The sequence below is a fragment of the Girardinichthys multiradiatus genome, chromosome 15 (assembly GCF_021462225.1).
Source record: "Girardinichthys multiradiatus isolate DD_20200921_A chromosome 15, DD_fGirMul_XY1, whole genome shotgun sequence".
Lineage (NCBI taxonomy): Eukaryota > Metazoa > Chordata > Actinopteri > Cyprinodontiformes > Goodeidae > Girardinichthys > Girardinichthys multiradiatus.
The window spans coordinates 39,475,666-39,498,587 of record NC_061808.1 but is presented as its reverse complement, the minus strand read 5'-3'; the positions used below and the strand labels follow the sequence as shown (position 1 = coordinate 39,498,587).

At 43.4% G+C, this 22,922-nt stretch overlaps 1 protein-coding gene across 4 annotated transcripts in view; it reads left to right on the top strand.

The window, feature by feature from the left end:
• cfap206 (cilia and flagella associated protein 206) overlaps positions 1-22,922 on the top strand; it is a 69,754-nt gene that overhangs the window by 26,151 nt on the left and 20,681 nt on the right. For 3 of the 4 annotated variants that reach the window (XR_007041914.1, XR_007041913.1, XM_047388930.1), the window contains exons 4-7: positions 918-1,106; positions 2,767-2,934; positions 11,891-12,105; positions 17,513-17,632. Coding sequence is in view for 2 of the 4 variants with exons in the window: in XM_047388930.1 (XP_047244886.1) it covers positions 918-1,106; positions 2,767-2,934; positions 11,891-12,105; positions 17,513-17,632 (692 nt within the window). In the remaining 2 variants the exon portion in view is untranslated. The remainder of the gene's footprint in view (positions 1-917; positions 1,107-2,766; positions 2,935-11,890; positions 12,106-17,512; positions 17,633-22,922) is intronic. The other variant, XM_047388931.1, reaches the window with a different exon arrangement.

Genomic DNA, 22,922 nt, shown 5'->3' with positions numbered 1-22,922 from the left:
CAGTTTACTACCTTATTCATAACTCTTGTTAATTCTGGTCCCTGCTAGCATCCAGATATTATGTTATGTTGGTGTCCATTGAGCAAAGATGTGTGTTTCAAAATGATGGATGAACACGTTTAGTGAGACAATGTGATAATGTGCTGCCACATGCCATTTTATTACGTATTTGGCTAGATGAGCATTGGTTTGTGAAAAAAGTGCAGTGATGGGCTAAACCTAATAAAAATCCTTAACACTGAAACCACAAAGGGGGTGGGTCATTTTTACCCCTTCTGATTTTCAAATGCTTGTATCTTTGTTTAAATAAAACCTCTGCTTCTCTCACTTCTTCCACTTTTTCTAAAATGGATCTAGACTGTTTTGTATAACTGGTTTTAATGTAGTTATACACATTGTCCTGCAACTATGGTAATAAACTTCCCCTGCATAAGACATCCAGACTCAGGTCTACTCCTTACCTATTTCCTCTAAGAAGACTAATTATTTCCTTAACAGTATTCAATTGTCAACAATGCATAAATGTGCAATAAATCTTAATACACAGGTGGCATACAGGATCGAATTCTGTACTTTGAGTAAGATGGGTGACACCAAGACTGAATTTTAACATTAGTGGTTGTCCATTTCATCATTAAAATGAGAGCATATATACTCTTGGTATATGCTATCAGAATTATTAAAGAACAGATGCTTAGACTATAAGATATTTAAAGGCAAATATTGAATTAATTTTGTGACCACACAGATTAAATGATTTTTTACTTTTTTAGTGTACCAAATCAAATGATAAAATATTTTGTGAGTTAGGGCCCTGATGATTAGAATGTCTGGCTCCGCCCCTGGTCTTTAGTCCTACTGTCCAGCGTAAAAGAACAATTTCTTCCTGAATCCTGCTTAGATGACTTTTTATGCAGGCGAGTTTCTTGGGGAAATCCATCGGGTGCTGGAGTCCAAGCTCAGCAAAGTGAGTCGAGAGATTACAGACAGCAGAGCAAAATCCGGGGATGATTTCCAAACTTTGTACCATCAAATAATCACCTACATCCTGCTGCGATCTGCAATGGGCTCACCTACAGATTTCAGCTGTGTACAAGACACTAATGGTGAGTAAATCACACTTACAAATACAGCATCAGCATTAACCTATTCTGCTGCATCACTTAACTTAAGGAAATTAAATGACACTTCAAATGTTTCAGACCTGGCCTGTGTCTTCAAACTTAAAGCTCTCCTGTCAGTCTGTAAATTCTACATTTGATTAGATTCTGAAATTTGGTATTAACTGTAATTTGTAGCGTGAGCTAACATCGACAGCCGATCCTGAACTAAATACAATATTTAAAACAACTTACATTGACTAAAGTGCTTCACATAAAACATAGAAGGTTAGAAGCTACACCTGGCCTGACTCTGTGTCTACCTGTGACACCTTTTTGGAGAGGGGCATCGTCCAAGCTTCTGCTGGCAGCAACTTAATGCTCACCCTCTACCGATGACCCACATGGCCCTGTCTTTCAGTGTTTAACCCTTATCTCTCCTAGACATGGCAATTGACTGAGCTTTTAGTGTGACTAACTCTATGTGCTCTCTTTCAGACTCTAACCTTGAAAACTGGCTCAGAGTTGATCTATTCTTTCTTCCTAGGTGAAACGACTAAAGGAGCTACATCCATTAACATTTACTTTTCCTTCCCATAGAAAGTACTCCTGGATCAGTGCTTCTTTGTTTTCTTTGTGTCTCTGCTCTGTTCTCTCAAACACCAAGTCGGTCGTGGCAGATGGCCGCTCACACTGAGCCTGGTTCTGCTGGAGGTTTCTTCCTGTTAAAAGGGAGTTTTTCCTCTCCACTGTCGCTACATGCATGCTCAGTATGAGGGATTGCTGCAAAGTCAATGCCAGTGACTGTCCACTGTCTCTACATGCTCATCCGGGAGGAGGGAAAGCTGCAAGTCACTGACTGGATGCAACGAACACAGTTGACAGATCAGGAAGAAAGTTGTGGAGATGTTTAAACAGCGTTAGGGTATAAAATATTATCCTAAGCTTTAAACATCTTACATAGCTCTGTTCAATCAATATGACGGAGTATGACACAACTGCAAAATTGGGATATTTGATATGAACTTAAAACGCATGCAGCAGCTGTTTCATCCTGTCACAAGGGGTTTGGAGACTGCAGAGCCTTTAACCACCTTCTGATAAACATAGACACGGACTGGTGTCATGCCCACTGGTTCCTCAGTGGGATTTAGCACTGGTCCTATGCACACTGGTTAATGCCCGATTTGAGCTCTTAGATCAGGTTTTTCTTAAATTTCTGTCATTTAAAACAGCTCTGACATCTGCAAAGAGAGCAAGTGCTAGGATCACCTATTGCCAAAGTTTCCGCTTCTCCACATTACTAAGACAGGACTACTTCTGCGAAGTATGCAATCATAAATCTACTATTAATTTATGTTTTAAAGGAACACTTGTTAAGTGACATTAAAACAACTGTGTGCTTAGTGGGACAAGTTGACGTCTTGCAATCTGAACGTTGTTCAAGTCCAGCTTCCTCCTGCCACATGCTGATGTGCCCTATTTGATTACACCAATAATATTAGGGTAGGGAGGGCTGAGAATGTTCTTCAGCTTTGGTTTTGTTATATTTCATTACCTTAGTCTACATGGTTCTGAAACCAAATGTTTAGTAAAGCAATTACTGTGCAGGGCATGTTATTTTGATTAGGATGATGGTTGGTTTCTAATTCTTCTACTTTTTTAGCTGCTCTGCAAAGTGTTTTACCCCTGATTGACCTGGGAGCTTTCCTGGTACTGTTGAAGAGAGACAAGGAACAGCAGCTAAAAGAGCTCACTATGATTGTAACAGGAATCCGACTCTTCAGTGAAGCCGCCAAGCAAGAAGAGGAGCATTTGAGCATCCACAAATTAAGTACATTTCCTTTAAATACCATCAGTTTTTTGGTGAATTACAAAATTGAACTGGTTCAAGACATGGGTATTTTCCTGATAAATGGTTAGGAAGATTGTCCACTGTAAGAATTATTATTATTGATTAATTAATATTTATCTAAAAATATAATTAAAAATCATTATTCAGGAAAATAATTTCTTAACCAAAATCATTACTTACAAATAGATATTCAGAGATGTCCTCTGGTGTTGTGATTATGGGCTCAAAGCTCTTAATGATTGCAATTAGCTATTTATCATTAATAATTGATAAATTATTAACCAAAACCACAAAATGTCACTGTTTATTCAACCGCTTCACCGAAGGTGGGGGAACTTCGACCTTGTTTTGACAATCAGCTGTTGTGCAATCACTCCTGCACGAAATAAACACGAACGCTTCTCTTAATTATATATATGAAGATTATTGAAGCCATATAATCCTGATATGCCATTATTCAGGTCAAAAAACCTTCACCTAACTAACAAGCACTATTCTACACAAAGGGGATAAAAATGACTACCTAACAATAATAATAATAAAAAATACACTGCTCAAAAAAATAAAGGGAACACTCAAATAACACTTCCTAGATTTGCGTCCGTCATCACCTCAAGAAAATAAAAGGTAAACTTCTCATCCATCCAAGAGGGGAAAATATGAAGAACCATTTAGTCGCCTGAATCACAAGGAGGAAGCTCATCTCCTTGGAAATATAACCTCTGTGGGTCATCCATCCAAGAGGGGAAAATATGAAGAACCATTTAGTCGCCTGAATCACAAGGAGGAAGCTCATCTCCTTGGAAATATAACCTCTGTGGGTTTCCACCTGCGCCAGGTTCGGCGTGGTCTTCGATCGGTATATGAATCTTCTGACCATCTTGTATCAGACAGATTTCCAGCTTTCAAGCTCTTCCGGTAATGGCTGTGTGGAGAAAAAGTTCGCCTGCGAGCTATTGTCTCTCTAGATATGCGCCACCATTGTGTCGTCCCGTGAGACACGCTGGAAATGGCAACAAAAGTTTATTTTCCGCGGGTTTTATAATCCTGCTTGACATCAGAGCTGCAACGTTTGTTGAGCTGTGTGTTGACCTGCGCAGCCTAGTCTGTCCGACCAAAATGGATGACTCCAAAACCATTCTGAGTCAAAATTGAATCTTTGATAACCTATTACAAAACAAAAAACTTACTTCACATTAATATTTTAGCAAGTTATATGATTATCTTGCGAGGTTCTAGGTGATCAGTAAAGTTATACAACTCTCATGGAGAAGTAGGATGATTTTCATGCTACATGTACCAGGTTAGCCAGTACAACAAAACATTAAAACCCGCCTAATGTAACTGGTTGTTTCTCTTGTCTTATCCAGGTCTTACAAACGAGTATTCTATTAGTTGTAACTGAATGGAAATCAAGTTTTTAACTGAACATGTAAAAGGAGTTGTTTAATATTGTACTGGACATTACATTAGTTTAATCAAAAACCTTAAAGCTCACAGAACCAAATTGACATTGCTCCAAACCTACAGTTACAAACCTGAGGAACCCCTTGCAGCAGCTTGTAAAGAGGATATTAACAGGTTGGAAAAGAATTAAAAAAAAATAAAGCTTGCTTTGCTGTTTATTCTCCAAGAGAGCGAGGTCTGACAACTCGGAATTCAGGTTGCGGTGGTCAGGAGACAGAACCTGGGTCAGAGCCGGGAGAGCAGATTTGGGCAACAGGATCCAAGGGAGAAGCTTGACTCAAGGTCCATGGCACAGAAACGAAGTCATGTACGGGAAAGCAGATTAAGGCAAACAGATCCGGGGGTTAGACAGAGAGGTGGTCAGGAGGCAGAAACAAGGTCGAAGTCCAGAGAGCAGAAGTCAGTGAGGTATCCGACATGGGCAAGGCAGAGCAGAAAAATCCAAGAGGCAAAGATGAGATCAAAATCAGGCAGGCAGACAAGGAAGGAACACTGGACACTACTCACACAAAGGCTTTTGCTAATCTGGCACTGTTTGTCAATCAGTGTGCTGCTTATAAAGCCAGGTGAGCAGGTGGTGTGGGTGAGACATGATTAGGAGCTAGCTGGGAAAGAGCAGGTGAAAACAATCATCATCATGGCTTTAGCAGCAGACAGGCAGAAACGATGCAGACAAACAGTCCAGAATTATGACAATTTAGTCTCATTAAAATATATTATTTAAATTCAAATTCAATTCCAAAATACTTTATTCATTCCAAAGGGAAATTAAATTGAACGAAAAGTAACAGCCACTCCAACCTGCTGCCACCTTGAGTGGCGCAATTCTAGAATCTCTAGAATTTGTAGAATTTCTTAACAGTCTCAAAGCTACAGAAAAACAATCCGAAGGAGTAAATTTCTCCTACTCGTACTCGTCGTCTTCCGCTTATCCAGGACCGGGTCGCGGGGGCAGCAGACTCAGCAGAGACACCAAGACGTCCCTCTCCCCAGACACCTCCTCCAGCTCCTCCGGGGGGAGCTCAAGGTGTTCCCAGGCCAGTCGAGAGACATTGTCCCTCCAGCGTGTCCTGGGCCGTCCCCTGGGACTCCTCCTGGTGGGACGTGCCTGAAACACCACCCGAGGAAGGCAGTATAGATGCCCGAGCCACTTCAACTGGCTCCTCTTGATGTGGAGGAGCAGCGGCTCTACTCCAAGCCCCTCCCGGATGACCGAGCTCCTCACCCTATCTCTAAGGGAGTGCCCGGCTACCCTACGGAGGAAGCTCTTTTCAGCCGCTTGTATTCGGGATCTTGTCCTTTCAGGCATGACCCAAAGTTCATGGCCATAGGTGAGGGTAGGAACGTAGACCGATCGGTAATTTGAGAGCTTCGCTTTTTGGCTCAGCTCTCTCTTCACCACAACAGACCGGCACAGTGCCCCCATTACTGCAGCAGCCGGCATCTGTCGGTCGATCTCCCGCTCCATTCTTCCCTCACTCGTGAACAAGACCCCGAGACACTTGAACTCCTCCACTTGAGGTAGGAACTCCCCTCCAATCTGAACTCTCCTCCAACTCCGGTCGAGTACCATGGCCTCTGACTTGGAGGAGCTGATCTTCATCCCAGCCGCTTCACACTCGGCTGCGAACCGCCCCAGTGCATGCTGTAGGTCTTGGCTAGAGGGAGCCAGCAAAAAGAAGAGACGAAATCCACTGGTCCCCAAACCAGAACCCCTCCGGCCCTTGGCTGCGTCTAGAAATCCTGTCCATAAAAGTTATGAACAAGACCGGTGACAAAGGGCAGCCCTGCCGGAGTCCAACATGCACCGGGAACAGGTCCAACTTAGTGCCAGCAATGCAGACCAAACTCCTGCTCCGCTTGTACAGGGACCGGATGGCCCCTAATGAAGGGCGCCCCCCAACAGGGCATCACGAGGGACACAGTCGAATGCTTTCTCCAGGTCCACAAAACACATGTGGACCAGTTGGGCAAACTCCCATGAACCCTCAAGTACCCTGTAGAGGGTATAGAGCTGGTCCAGTGTTCCACGGCCGGGACAAAAACCACACTGCTCCTCCTGAAACTGCTCCTCTCCAATACCCTAGCATAGGCCTTACCAGGGAGGCTGAGGAGTGTGATCCCCCTGTAGTTGGAACACAGCCTTCGGTCACACTTCTTATGAAGGGGGACCACCACCCTAGTCTGCCAGTCCAGCAGCACTGTCCCCACCGCCATGCAATGTCCCCCTCCTGAGGTGGCGGAGGGTTTGCCAGAATCGCTTCGAGGCCAACTGGTAGTCCTTCTCCATGGCCTCACCAAACTCCTCCCAGGCCCGAGTTTTTACCTCTGCCACAGCCTGGACCGCGGAACGCTTGGCCTCACGGCACCCGTCAGCCCGCCTCAGGAGTCCCACAAGCCAACCACAGCCGACAGGACTCCTTCTTCAGCTTGACAGCGTCCCTTAGTGCCGGTGTCCACCACTGGGTTCTGGGACTGCCGCCACGACAGGCACCGCACACCTTACGGGCGCAGCTACGGGCGGCAGCATCGACAATAGACAATAGATGGGGAGAACATGGTCCACTCGTACTCTATGTCTCCAATATCCCCCGGAACCTGGTCAAAGCTCTCCCGGAGGTGGGAGTTGAATACATCCCTGGCTGAGGGCTCCGCCAGACGTTCCCAGCAGACCCTCACTATGTGCTTGGGCCTGGCAAGTCTGTCCGGCTTTCTCGTCCTCCAGCTGATCCAACTCACCACCAGGTGGTGATCAGTGGACAGCTCAGCCCCTCTCTTCACCCGAGTGTCCAAAATATGCAGACGAAGGTCTGATGATACGACAACAAAGTCGATCATTGACCTCCTGCCTAGGGTCCTTCCGATCACTTCTCTACAGGTGTCACTGTCGTTTTCCACGTGGGCGTTGAAGTCCCCCAGCAGAATAATGGAGTCCCCGGGAGGGGCACTATCCAGCACCCCCGACAGGGACGCCAAGAAGGCCGGGTACTCCGCATTACCGCCCGGCCCGTAGGCCGAAACGACAGTCAGAGACCTGTCCCCAACCCGAAGGCGCAGGGATGCGGCCCTCTCATCCACTGGGTAAACCCCAACATGCTGAGCTGGGGGGCAACAAGCAAACCCACCCCAGCCCGCCACTTCTCCCCGCAGGCCACTCCAGAGTAGATGAGAGTCCAGCCTCTCTCGAGGAGATGGGTTCCAGAGCCCACGCTGTGCATGGAGTCGAGCCCGTCTATTTCTAGTCGATATCTCTCGACCTCCCGCACAAGCTCAAGCTCCTTCCCCCCCAGCGAGGTAACATTCCACGTCCCTAGAGCCAGCCTAAGCATCTGGGGATCGGGCCGCTGAGGTCTCCACCTTCGTCCGCCGCCCAATCCTCTTTGCACCGGTCCCTCACGGTTCCCCCTGCAGGTGGTGGGACCACTGGGGAATGGCCTCGTGTCTCTTATTCAGGCTTGGCCCGGCTGGGTCCCGCGAGGAGCAACCCGGCCACCAGGTGCTCTCCGGCGAATCCCGACCCCAGGCCTGGCTCCAGGGTGGGACCCCGGCTCCGCCATACCGGGCGACGTCACGTGCCTCCATTTTGTGGTCCTCATGAAGGCATCCTAAACTGGTCTTTGTCTGTCCCGTCATCTAGAGCCTGTTTGCGAGGAGACCCTACCAGGGCCATTTAAGCAGTAGAAAACATAGCCTACAGGATCATTCGAGCACTCAAACCCCTCCACCACGTTAAGGCAGCGGTTCAAGGAGGGGGACATGCAATTTTTTTAAATGTAAATAAAATATTTACATTACCATAAAACGTTTTTTTTTAAATTCATGCTCCCTTTACGTTTTCTTTTTTATCTATTGAGACATATCTTCTCATTTCCTATCAGAAACAAACTTCTGGATTGATTGACAGTAATTTAGAATGTAAGTCTGCCAGGGGTTCCCCCTGCAGGTGGTGGGACCACTGGGGAATGGCCTCGTGTCTCTTGTTCAGGCTTGGCCCGGCTGGGTCCCGCGAGGAGCAACCCGGCCACCAGGTGCTCTCCGGCAAATCCCGACCCCGGGCCTGGCTCCAGGGTGGGACCCTGGCTCCATTGTACCGGGCGACGTCACGTGCCTCGATCTACTAGTCCTCATGAAGGATTCTTGAACCGCTCTCACCTAGAGCCTGTTTGTCATGGGAGACCCTACCAGGGGCATTTAAGCCCCTGACAACATAGCCTCTAGGATCATTTGAGCACTCAAACCCCTCCACCACGTTAAGGTGGCGGTTCAAGGAGGGGGAGTAAATTCTTTTTTCCTTTAAAAAGAAATGCAACGCAACATTCTGTTGTGGAACTTTTAAAAGTGATTCCAAAACAAAGCAGAGACGACTCCCAGCTATCACCAAACCTGTCTGTCTGTCTGTCTGTCTGTCTGTCTGTCTGTCTGTCTGTCTGTCTGTCTGTCTGTGTCTGTCTGTCAATCAAATGTGGCATATAACAAGGCGATGCTTTGTCCCCACCGCTGTTCTGAATGGGTCAGCTAATCAACAAGACAGTCTATGGATACTGACTCAGAAATGGGGTCACCATCAGTCACCTTTGAACCATCAACAGCTATGCCTTGCCAGTAATCAGATACCCTGCTGTGCTAATAAGTAGCCCAAAGGAAGACATTCAGATCATAGATGTTAAAACACAAACGCTTTTCACCATGTATGGTAGATTTCATCCCACAGTGTGAAGTTGTTCTGAGAGCCGATGCTGTATACTTTTGGTCTGGACAGAACCAGTGAGGCAAAGACTACATTCTGCTTGGCCTTTAATCAAAATATTGGATTACAGGCCATTGCGCAGGAGGCCAGAGCTGTGTCCAAAGTAGCGCACACCCTCCGCCATCAGTGCGCACACAGGGCAGCTGGTCTAGGCTGACAACATCACAGCTTGTTAACTGTGTTGTTCGACATAATTTGCAACAAATTGGCCAATCAATATTAACAATATAAAATACAAACAGGTCAATTAATTTATTAGAGGTTTGCCTCTCTTGATCTTTTAATTCTTTTCGGAGACTCAGTGTGTTGTTTTTGTTTTTAGGGTATGTTCGGAGTTTATCATAAACAGCCACAATATTCAAGCCTGAACGTAATATTAGCAGCATAAAAATAGTCTGTTGTAGGAGTTGGCAAGCTTTATGTTATATCTTTACTAAATTTAAAACATGTCACACACTGTCCTGCAAACAATTTAAATTAAACATTTCTATATTTAAAAATAAATTATTATATTATGATTTTACTGAATTCGTTTAGTTTGGTTTTTTTTGCCAATATTTTAACGATATACGTGTTTGGTTGTTTAAATTGTCTTTAAATTATTTTTCAATGTATAAACCCTCCCCTGGCATAATTTCACATTTAAACCACGTAATCAAATTGATCCAGCTCCGATTGCTCTGCAATGACACAATGTTACTGTCAATAATGCAAAGTGTTTAGCAAACGTTTAGTGACAATGTTAAAGGATACATTGTCTTCCTCACCACATGGAATAGGCTGCCTTAAAGTGGTGATTTTTCACCTGCTAAAAAGTTTTTTTGGGATTGTATCAGCCTTATAATGTCTGTATTTCTTTCCTATTATTATATTATCATGATCAAAGCACAGTGTGCCCTTTGCATGTTGTTCAATTACAGTTGGGCTGTGTGTGCTTGATCAGTTATGTGTGCACCTCTGCACGATCAGGCTTGTGCTTCAGCAGCAGATGATCTCACTGACAGCGATGGTGCGCTGGAATGATCCAGACACAAGAAAAAAAGTGTTGCAAGGAATTTTATAATAGGAAGGTTAACGCTTCTGTTTGTGATTGGCTCCAAATCAGACCTTCGATAATTCTACATAGAATCCTCTATTCTCATCTAGTTTTATCATTTTTATTTTAGACAATCCAAATCTGTTGACACATGTACAGAAGAATCTCTCCATCATCTATCATTCTATCTATGCCTCCTTCTCGCCCTCCTTCTCCTTCAGAACGTGCTAAATCAAGATGCAAAAACAGCATCTGCAATCTGTTGCAGGTTTGATAAATTGCATTGCGGGTGGTAAAGGATGTTATGTTTGCATATCTCCCTCCCATAAATTTGCGCATTTGGGTCATTATCATATGTTTTGCTTATTCATGAAGGCAAACACACTAAAACGTTTGTCCCCACTGTTCCGCTTATTTTACACGAGCAATCCAATTAGCACCTCGTTTGTAGATCAGCTTTGCGGGTGCAAACAAGTTTGCATGGGGTTTTGTACACACCAACCTTTTAAATATCAGGCCCTTAAGTGCACTGAGGACTCGTCAGCATCAGAGCCACTATCTAAGAAGAAACATCCAAACCTCAAGAATACATCAGGATGATGCCCCAAAGGATGAAGTGCTCAGTGAATGTCTCAGACAATGGAAATTGGAATAGAAGGAGCTGAAGGAAACATCATGGGAGGAAAACCTCTCCATGGGATGTACCACCCACAGATAGCTGAAGTGGTTGAGATGACAAAATCCTATCAATGGCGAAAGAGGATGGACCTGAACGACATCACAGAAGCACTGATCATGGCAGCAAAGGAGCAGGCCTTAAGCAGCAGAGCAATAGACACCCAGACCTACCAGCCAAGGCAAGATCCCAGTTGCAGGTTGTGCAAAGAGGACCCAGAAACAATCCAGCATCTCAGAACTGAGTGTAAGTTACTGACAGGAAAAGATTACATAGAACACCATAAGCAAGTAGGCCGTACAGTGTACTGAGACATCTGTGCGGAATACAAAATGAAGACTCCTTGGTCAAAGTGGGAATCACCTCCCAATGTGGTGGAAAATATGCGTGGTAATATACTCTACGCAGATAAAATTGAGGTGCAAAAAAATCTAAGTTAGTTTTGAGGGTTGGATCTTGTTCGGTCCAGAGACTAGTTACTGAATACTTAGCAGTCTTAGAACATGACGAATGAAGAAGCTGTTACTCAACCTGGTTGGTCCTAATGCAGTGAAATTATATCTTCTTTTAGCTGTCAAAGGGTTAAACAGCTTATAGGCAGGATGAAAAAGGATCTGAGCATGAGTATGTCAGCTTAGCTTTTTTGTTGGATCAGGAGCAGTAATTTCTGGCTGGCCCCAGGGATACTTAGTCCACTTATCTGATAGCTGCATCCCATTTACTCCTGTATGTAGTCAATGACAGAGACTACATAATGGTTATGAAGTAGCCCTTAAGTACTGCAGTTGGATCCTCAGGTTAGACTGATTGACTTCCGACAGCCTGGCTATCTGTGTTGTCAGACAGGTTGCTATGAAGCCAAACAAAAACACAAAATAACAGCTAATAATAATTCCCAATATATGCTTAACCGAAGACCTAATACTTCCTAATTCCAAGTAAATGTGTAAAAAAATTTTTTTATATTGTCCTCTTTCAGTTTGTTCTACAATGTTTTCTTTCCTGGCAGTGCCTGCAGTTTTCAAAGAAGCATTTCAAGTCCAGGATAAAAGTATTACAAATGAAATGAGCATCACACGAAGTTTGGTGTGGAGATACACAGCTGTGCTGGAGAAGTTAACTCACCCTGACATTCAGCCTGGACAGGTTAATGCACCCATTACCCTGCTCAAACAGGCTCTCTACAACGTCAGGCAGCATGAAGATTTCCTCAAAATCCTACTGGTAAGGCAAAAGTAAACAAACTACTGCCATTATGATGATAAAACCTTTATGTCTAATTTATGTATAACAAAAACAAATATATTTATATATATATAAACCCCAACTAGTAACTGATGGGAGTCTGCTGAGTGCAAGTAAATCAAACTGAAGACACATTTTAAAATGTGGATCAGAAAGCAACATTCATCTGGGTTACTATCGATGAACTGGAAAAAACAAACTGCAGGATCAAGGCCTATATTTATTTATTGATAAATTAGTAGCTATAAACAGAGAAAGATTTATAGTGTTTGAGTCTGTTTTTGTGCTGAAAGCTTCAATGTCTTAAGCCTCTTAAATTTAATTTAGCTGATTTTCATGTAACAAATTTTTAGGAGAAAAATAATAAAAGTTTGTTCTACAACATACTATGAGCTAGTGAAAAGTAGCTCAGAAGCATCGTGGCTGTTGCAGAGATAAAACTGTTAATGAAATATAATTATTGACTGCCTATCAAATATTTCCAAATATTTCCCTGTGCCTAAAACATTTAATTCAGCAGGTGGTCATCTGGCACTGCAGTGACGTATAGTTACAGATATGTGAGAACGAACTGGTGAACAAACCCTGATTTAATTTCAACAAGGATGTAGCACCACTCTGGTTCCATTTGATTCTTCTGTACCACTTTTAGAAATCAGTCCAGCAAAAGGCATTTGAAACGCAAGCACGACAGGTAATATTCTTTCAAAAGAGATGTTTATTGAAAACCAAAATTAAAATGGTAAAACTCGGTCAAAAAACTGTGTTGCTTCCAGCATATCTTATTCCTCAATTATCATATGTACGTACAAAAGAAACTACATGAGGCATTATGGCGTGCAGGAAGCCCAAAATACCAAAATGCGTATTAGAAATTCACATTTCTATATTCTATGCTTTTAACATAACGGTGTTCCTAAATTTAAATGAAATTACAATTTTAACAAGAGAAAATGTATGTTTTTCAAATTTTTAACCCTTTTACTAATACCAATGAACTAGCCACTAATTGGCTCATACAAAGGACATAAAGAATTTATCAGCAAGAGTGAAATGTATTTTAAATAGCACAGTCTAAAAGCATGACGGTGGCCCCAATCACATGTTTAAATTAAATCTCAAAAATGTATACACACACCTCTTAACATGACAAATATTTGTGGTGTAAAAATAAGGCCTCAATTTCTTTTTTTCACTTTTGAAAAACCAAGTCTGCTAGGGAAAAAAACGGAAAATATTTGAAAATGTGTTCTAATCAGATTGCTTAAGTGTGCATATCCTTCCAGAAAGACTTTGTTGACACACTTTTTAATTCATATACAGCTTGCTGTCTTCTTGGGTACACACCTAACATCAATTTTAGTTAAACTGATTAACTTGAATTATATGAATAGCTGTCTCTGTCTAATTTTTGCTGACATTTGCTTATTTGCATTCTTTAGCCAAAGCCATTGTTTGCTGAGAGGATCAGACAGGAGAAGAGCACAGCTCTGACACCTGTCCTATGTGTTGCCTTGGTTGATGTATACCAGCTTATTGGTCTTTATGATGTTCTTAATATACATAGGTTGTAGTTCTTTGTGGCATTATTTATGTATTTCTCTTTTTTCCTTAGGCCACTTACAGGGGTTGGACAATGAAACTGAAACACCTGGTTTTAGACCACAATAATTTATTAGTATGGTGTAGGGCCTCCTTTTGCAGCCAATACAGCGTCAGTTCGTCTTGGGATTGACATATACAAGTCCTGCACAGTGGTCAGAGGGATTTTAAGCCATTCGTCTTGCAGGATAGTGGCCAGATCACTTCGTGATACTGGTGGAGGAAAACGTTTCCTGAATCGCTTCTCCAAAACACCCCAAAGTGGCTCAATAATATTTAGATCTGGTGACTGTGCAGGCCATGGGAGATGTTCAACTTCACTTTCATGTTCATCAAACCAATCTTTCACCAGTCTTGCTGTGTGTATTGGTGCATTGTCATCCTGATACACGGCACCGCATTCAGGATACAATGTTTGAACCATTGGATGCACATGGTCCTCAAGAATGGTTCGGTAGTCCTTAGCAGTGACGTGCCCATCTAGCACAAGTATTGGGCCAAGGGAATGCCATCATATGCAGCCCAAACCATCACTGATCCACCCCCATGCTTCACTCTGGGCATGCAACAGTCTGGGTGGTACGCTTCTTTGGGGCTTCTCCACACCGTAACTCTCCCGGATGTGGGGAAAACAGTAAAGGTGGACTCATCAGAGAACAATACAGGTCCTTCTCAAAATATTAGCATATTGTGATAAAGTTCATTATTTTCCATAATGTCATGATGAAAATTTAACATTCATATATTTTAGATTCATTGCACACTAACTGAAATATTTCAGGTCTTTTATTGTCTTAATACGGATGATTTTGGCATACAGCTCATGAAAACCCAAAATTCCTATCTCACAAAATTAGCATATTTCATCCGACCAATAAAAGAAAAGTGTTTTTAATACAAAAAACGTCAACCTTCAAATAATCATGTACAGTTATGCACTCAATACTTGGTCGGGAATCCTTTTGCAGAAATGACTGCTTCAATGCGGTGTGGCATGGAGGCAATCAGCCTGTGGCACAGCTGAGGTCTTATGGAGGCCCAGGATGCTTCGATAGCGGCCTTTAGCTCATCCAGAGTGTTGGGTCTTGAGTCTCTCAACGTTCTCTTCACAATATCCCACAGATTCTCTATGGGGTTCAGGTCAGGAGAGTTGGCAGGCCAATTGAGCACAGTGATACCATGGTCAGTAAACCATTTACCAGTGGTTTTGGCACTGTGAGCAGGTGCCAGGTCGTGCTGAAAAATGAAATCTTCATCTCCATAAAGCTTTACAGCAGATGGAAGCATAAAGTGCTCCAAAATCTCCTGATAGCTAGCTGCATTGACCCTGCCCTTGATAAAACACAGTGGACCAACACCAGCAGCTGACACAGCACCCCACACCATCACTGACTGTGGGTAGTTGACACTGGACTTCTGGCATTTTGGCATTTCCTTCTCCCCAGTCTTCCTCCAGACTCTGGCACCTTGATTTCCGAATGACATGCAGAATTTGCTTTCATCCGAAAAAAGTACTTTGGACGACTGAGCAACAGTCCAGTGCTGCTTCTCTGTAGCCCAGGTCAGGCGCTTCTGCCGCTGTTTCTGGTTCAAAAGTGGCTTGACCTGGGGAATGCGGCACCTGTAGCCCATTTCCTGCACACGCCTGTGCACGTTGGCTCTGGTTGTTTCTACTCCAGACTCAGTCCACTGCTTCTGCAGGTCCCCCAAGGTCTGGAATCGGCCCTTCTCCACAATCTTCCTCAGGGTCCGGTCACCTCTTCTCGTTGTGCAGCGTTTTCTGCCTCACTTTTTCCTTCCCACAGACTTCCCACTGAGGTGCCTTGATACAGCACTCTGGGAACAGCCTATTCGTTCAGAAATTTCTTTGTGTGTCTTACCCTCTTGCTTGAGGGTGTCAATATTGGCCTTCTGGACAGCAGTCAGGTCGGCAGTCTTACCCATGATTGGGGTTTTGAGTGATGAACCAGGCTGGGAGTTTTAAAGGCCTCAGGAATCTTTTGCAGGTGTTTAGAGTTAAGTCGTTGATTCAGATGATTAAGTTCATAGCTCGTTTAGAGACCCTTTTAATGAAATGCTAATTTTGTGAGATAGGAATTTTGGGTTTTCATGAGCTGTATGCCAAAATCATCCATATTAAGACAATAAAAGATCTGAAATATTTCAGTTAGTGTGCAATGAATCTAAAATATATGAATGTTAAATTTTCATCATGACATTATGGAAAATAATGAACTTTATAACAATATGCTAATATTTTGAGAAGGACCTGTACATGTTTCACATTGTCCACAGCCCAAGATTTACGCTCCTTGCACCATTGAAACCAACGTTTGGCATTGGCATGAGTGACCAAAGGTTTGGCCGTGTATGTTGACCCTGTGGAGCTCCCGACGGACAGTTCTGGTGGAAACAGAAGAGTTGAGGTGCACATTTAATTCTGCCGTGATTTGGGCAACCGTGGTTTTATGTTTTTTGGATACAATCCGGGTTAGCACCCGAACATCCCTTCAGACAGCTTCCTCTTGCGTCCACAGTTAATCCTGTTGGAAGTGGTTCGTCCTTCTTGGTGGTATGCTGACATTACCCTGGATATCATGGCTCTTGATACATCACAAAGACTTGCTGTCTTGGTCACAGATGCGCCAGCAAGACGTGCACCAACAATTTGTCCTTTTTTGAACTCTGGTATGTTACCCATAATGTTGTGAGCATTTCAATATTTTGAGCAAAACTGTGCTCTTACCCTGCTAATTGAACCTTCACACTCTGCTCTTACTGGTGCAATCAATGAAGACTGGCTACCAGGCTGGTCCAATTTAGCCATGAAACCTCCCACACTAAAATGACAGGTGTTTCAGTTTTATTGTCCAACCCCTGTATGTCCGTAGGTCACTGGGCTTTGCACCCATGTCCACTGGGTCAAAGCACCTTTTAACTACTGTTCTAACCAGAGTATATGCCACAGAGAAAACTAATGGATGTTTTTTCAAAACTGATATGGACACAAGACAAAGACCAGCGTTAGCACTAGAATGAACCAAGTTATTATTGATTGATAATATGAAGCGTATACAGTAGAAAGAGAATAGTGTGTTATTGACTGACACCAGAACCAGTGCAGTTTTTGTAGGAGAATGTTGTGGTCCATGGTTTTAAATGCAGCAATAAGGTGAGGAAGGACTAGGATGACGACTTAGGATGAAGCTGACCCTGCTTCTATTTTCCTTCTGATTTTCTATGTTCCTTAAGGGGATGATACCTAGCCAAGGCTTTTACAGAGCAACAGTGTTCATAACAATAGAGTAAGTGATACTGAATGAGTTGGTAAGATCTTTATTTCTAGGATGTGTCAAGGAGGGCCCGTCCTTCCAAGCAACTGTGGTTGCTTAAAGCCTTACTGAAGTTACATAAAATAACTTGTATACAATTTGACACACCAGGTTTAGTTATCTCCTCTTGAAAAAACTTGTTTATTGATAACACATAGCAAATTATTTTAAAATATTTCAAAGCCATTTCATATAAAGCATATATTATACAATATGTCAGCTTTTTTCTGTGAACATTCAACACATTAGTCTAAAAATTATTAAACAGATGAAGCATACATGGTTAAAAACACAATTTAGATGCTTAATCTAAAATGTAATGTAAGAGAAATCCCTCATCAGAGTTATGTCAGAAATAAATGGCCTCAGCTGGACACGTGAACTAACCGCTGCTTTGTGTACTAAGGCAAAATGTTTAGTTAAGAATTAATGAGTTTTCTCTTTACTGCCAGACTGATGCAAGGATATGTTCCAAGCTTATGGAGAATAAACAGGCTGAGCTTTCTTCTCTGTTGAAGCGGCTTAGAGAAACTGTGCAGGCAAATACAGCGTCACCAGGTTCAATAGTCTTGGTAAGTGCTTTGATCATTGACCACAGAGACTAAAGAACACCCTTCAATCAAACGAGGTGTGAAATTTTTGGAAGGTGGGGGTGGGACTTCCGGGGGGCGGGACATCCGGTGGCGGGACATCCGGGGGCGGGTCATCCAGTGGCGTAACCAGAAGATGCGTAACCCTGCACGCTGATCAGATGTCACCATTAGGGGGACGAGTTTAGAACCAACCAATTAAAACAGATGGTGTGTTTAAGGCTATTATTTAATTGTATTATTTTACTGTATTATGTAATTGTATGTTTTAGATGTTTTTACATCTAAAAAAAAGAAGGAAGACAAAAAACTAGATACATACCCTTTCTTCCTCTGCTCAAATGTTTGAGTAATCAAATCTGCACCAGCAACTTGTAGAGATGAACTGAAAAAAAAAAAGTTCAAAAGTCCTCAGACATGTCACTGTTTATTGAATTAAGGCAGACGTCTGCGGTTTTGCTTAGGTGTCGGGAGCTTCAAAGTCTTCACACCTTCTGTAGTCATAAAGTAATTAAGTCGACCATCTTCCTTCCTGGCCCACAGTGTTGAGCATTGTTTCAGACAATACACAAGAAAAACCTTTGGGTGTCGTCAATAGGGGGGCGAATCTAGAATCAACCAATTAAAAATACAGGGATGTGCTTCAGTGTTTCATTTAAACACTCGTTGAACAATGGTTAGAGTTAAGAGAGTTTTTCATCAAACCGGGGAGAAATGCAATGCGTGCCAAGATGATGAACAACCATCTACATCATCTACATCCTCTTCTGAGATACCTATCGGAATTCCTATAATAACATACTCTGCAGATGATGATCCAAGTTCACCAACAACAATGGATGAAAAACAGGCCTCAGGTCAGCTAAGACATACGTCTCTTCTGTGTGAAACCCCAGTAACCATCTACCGGCATACGCGCTGTGAATTGGATGCCCCGAATAAATCAACATATTACCTATGCAAGGTACAAAGGCCTCCGTTCGATACTTTGCAGGAAGAGTGGTCTGGAACCATATGGACTGAGTTGTAGCTGGGGGTACATTTTCATGTATGAAATAGGAGAGATCTGCCTGTATCAATTGGATCAAGACGAGGTATTTAGTGGGTCATTGGCTCTGTGTACTCTCACCCACAACGACTGGGCTGTGTTACGGCTGGCAATCCCACACCTTAATGAAAACCCTGAATCAGTCTCAGTGTACGAGAGGTTAGATGAAAATGAAACCTCTCCTCGACCAGCAAAAAGGATGAGAATGTGTCCTCATCCTTCCGATGTTGAAATAGCTGCGAGAGAACCTCTCTTTAGTGCAGTGTGAGGATCAAAAACCACAGCAAATGGTCGCTGGTCTTTTCAGGCAAGCAAACGCAAGAACAACCAGACGATCCCCTCAGATCTGTTTGTGTTGGAGGCATTCAATCAGAACTGCGGTGTATTCAAGACAGTGCTGGCTCTGCCGTATGATGCTTGGGCTCAGAAGATGAGTGAAATTGGACAGCGTCTTTCCAACCTTTTCGGAAACTCGCGGTGCTGGACTGATGTCAGGTCAATGAAAAGAATGCTGACATTCCCTGTTGTGGATCTAAAGCCCGTCCTCTTTTGAGGATCCACCCTCTTTTGAGGACCCAACCTCTTTTTTGAGGACCCACCCCCCTTCCTATGATATATATCTGGGTCTAACTGCGAGCTCAAAGACTCTTGTTCACAACGGAGGGACAGCTAACCTTGAGAATGTATGGAGCGTACAGGAAAAAACCATACTAGGACCTCTACAACCAGCAAGCAGACACCCTATTCTCTCCTGAGCATGGTGAAAGCTTCAACACCAGACCATATCATCCACCTTCTCCGGACCTCTACTCACCAAACACCTCATTGTCCCAGCTCTCTGAGTCCCTCTTCAGTTCAGCCACACCTACAAGATACAACTTCAGATCGTATCATCCGCCTTCTCCCGACCTCTACTCACCGCTATGCGTGGCTGAGTCTGCAGACACAGATATCCGACCTGAAGACAAGAGGCTGGTCGTGCAGGACGAGGCAACTAGCAGCTACTCACCCCCCCCACAAACTCCGGAACCGATACCTGACCCTCACCCTTCACCGGAGGATGAGAGTAATCAGGGGGATGAAATTGATGGTTGGATCTCAACCACCCCATCAATATGGTGAAAACAGCAATACTTCATTTATTCAACATAACCTGTTTGAACTATCTCAAAGAAACCTGTTACGGGTGCATAACGAACCACCCGAGTCAATGACAGCATCACTGCCTGGAGATATTGGAGGAGTATTACCAAATCAACTTTCAACGCATAGTGCGACGACTCATAAACCCCAATCTCCTTCCTGCTATTCAGAATCTTCTGACACTTCGACGCATACAAGCAGATGACTTCAGAGCGAAAACAATTGCAGAGACGGTTTTAAATGAACTGAAATCGGTACAAGGCTTCCATAGTGCAATCACGGATATGTACAATATTGTTTCAGTGCCACGGACCGATCTCACATGTTTGATGACTTGTTTTGTCTATTCTGTATTCTCTCTCGGTTTTCTACTGGTATATATATATATATATATATATATATATATATATATATATATTTACCTATATATATATATATATATAGATATACATATACACAGCTCAAAAAATAAAGGGAACACTCAAATAACACATCCTAGATCTGAATGAATGAAATATTCTTGTTGAATACTTTGGTCTGTACAAAGTTGAATGTGCTGACAACAAAATCCCACAAAAATCATCAATGGAAATCAAATTTATTAACCAATGGAGGCCTGGATTTGGAGTCACACACAAAATTAAAGTGGAAAAACACACTACAGGCTGATCCAACTTTGATGTAATGTCCTTAAAACAAGTCAAAATGAGGCTCAGTATTGTGTGTGGCCTCCACGTGCCTATATGACCTCCCTACAACGCCTGGGCATGCTCCTGATGAGACGGTGGATGGTCTCCTGAGGGATCTCCTCCCAGACCTGGACTAAACCATCTGCCAACTCCTGGACAGTCTGTGGTGCAACGTGACGCTGGTGGATGGAGCGAGACATGATGTCCCAGATGTGCTCAATCGGATTCAGGTCTGGGGAAGTCCATAGCTTCAATGTCTTCATCTTGCAGGAACTGCTGACACATTCCAGCCACATGAGGTCTAGCATTGTCCTGCATTGGAGGAACCCAGGGCCAACCACACCAGCATATGGTCTCACAAGGGTCTGATGATCTCATCTCGGTACCTAATGGCAGTCAGGCGAGCACATGGAGTGCCGTGCGGCCCTTCAAAGAAATGCCACCCCACACCATTACTGACCCACTGCCAAACCAGTCATGCTGAAGGATCTTGCAGGCAGCAGATCGCTCTCCACGGTGTCTCCAGAATCTGTCACATGTGCTCAGTGGGAACCTGCTTTCATATGTGAAGAACACAGGGGGCCAGTGGCGAATTTGCCAATCCTGGTGTTCTCTGGCAAATGCCAAGCGTCCTGCACGGTGTTGGGCTGTGAGCACAACCCCCATTTGTGGACGTCGGTCCCTCATACCATCTTCATGGAGGCGGTTTCTAACCGTTTGTGCAGACACATGCGCATTTGTGGCCTGCTGGAGGTCATTTTGCAGGGCTCTGGCAGTGCTCCTCCTGTTCCTCCTTGCACAAGGGCAGAGATAGCGGTCCTGCTGCTGGGTTGTTGCTATCCTACGGCCTCCTCCACGTCTCCTGGTGTATTGGCCTGTCTCCTGGTAGCACCTCCAGGCTCTGCACACTAAGCTGACAGACACAGCAAACCTTCTTGCCACAGCTTGCATTGATGTGCCATCCTGGATGAGCTGCAGTTGTAGAGTCCGTCTCATGCTACCACGAGTGTGAATGCACCACCAACATTCAAAAGTGACCAAAACATCAGCCAGAAAACATAGGTACTGAGAAGTGGTCTGTGGTCCCCACCTGCAGAACCACTCCTTTATTGAGTGTGTCTTGCTAATTGCCAAAGATTTCCCCATGTTGTCTATTCCATTTGTACAACATGTGAAATTGATTGTCAATCAGTGTTGCTTCCTAAGTGGGCAGTTTGATTACACAGAAGTTTGATTTACTTGGAGTTATATTGTGTTGTTTAAGTGTTCCCTTTATTTTTTTGAACAGTGTATAGACACACATATTACTTTTGTTTAAAGATTGCAGTGTTCGAATTGATCTTTATTATCTGAATGTGTTTTTCTGTTTTTCTATTAAATACAAGTAAAAAAAAAAAAGAAGAAGAAATATACCCTCCGGTGTTTTTTTTCATTATTTAACAAGTAGTCATCAGAGTGAGCATAAGACTGGGATGGCTGAAAGAAGGTTGATGAAGAATGTATATTACAATCCATCAATTCCGGGAGGTTTAGGGGGTATAGAAATGTTGAGGAGGGTTTTGCAAGATGAAACGAGGAAGAAGGTAGCGGTTGAAAAAGTTAAAGATTTTTTATCAGGAGAAGATACCTATACTTTACATAAACCTGCGAGAATAAAGTTCCCGAGAAACAAGAGTTTTTGTCACCAGACCATTGATACAGTTCCAAGCCGATCTCTATGACATGCAAGCTCTGGCCAAGGAAAATGATGGTTACAATTATTTATTAACAGTCATTTACATCTTTTCAAAGAGGGCGTATGTAGGGGTTTTGAAGAGGAAAACTGCTACAGCTACAACTCAGTCCATATGGTTCCAGACCACTCTTCCTGCAAAGTATCGAACGGAGGCCTTTGTACCTTGCATAGGTAATATGTTGATTTATTCGGGGCATCCAATTCACAGCGCGTATGCCGGTAGATGGTTACTGGGGTTTCACACAGAAGAGACGTATGTCTTAGCTGACCTGAGGCCTGTTTTTCATCCATTGTTGTTGGTGAACTTGGATCATCATCTGCAGAGTATGTTATTATAGGAATTCCGATAGGTATCTCAGAAGAGGAAGTAGATGATGTAGATGGTTGTTCATCATCTCGGCACGCCTTGCATTTCTCCCCGGTTTGATGAAAAACTCTCTTAACTCTAACCATTGTTCAACGAGTGTTCTTTTCCAGCGAATGTTGCAAATAAATTGCAGCGTTTTCTGCTAGTATTTAAAACAAACACTGAAGCACGTCCCTGTGTTTTTAATTGGTTGATTCTAGATTTGCTCCCCTAGTGACAACAACCGCAGCTGTTTCTTGTGTATTGTCTGAGGCAATGCTCGACACTTTGGGCCAGGAAGGAAGATGGTC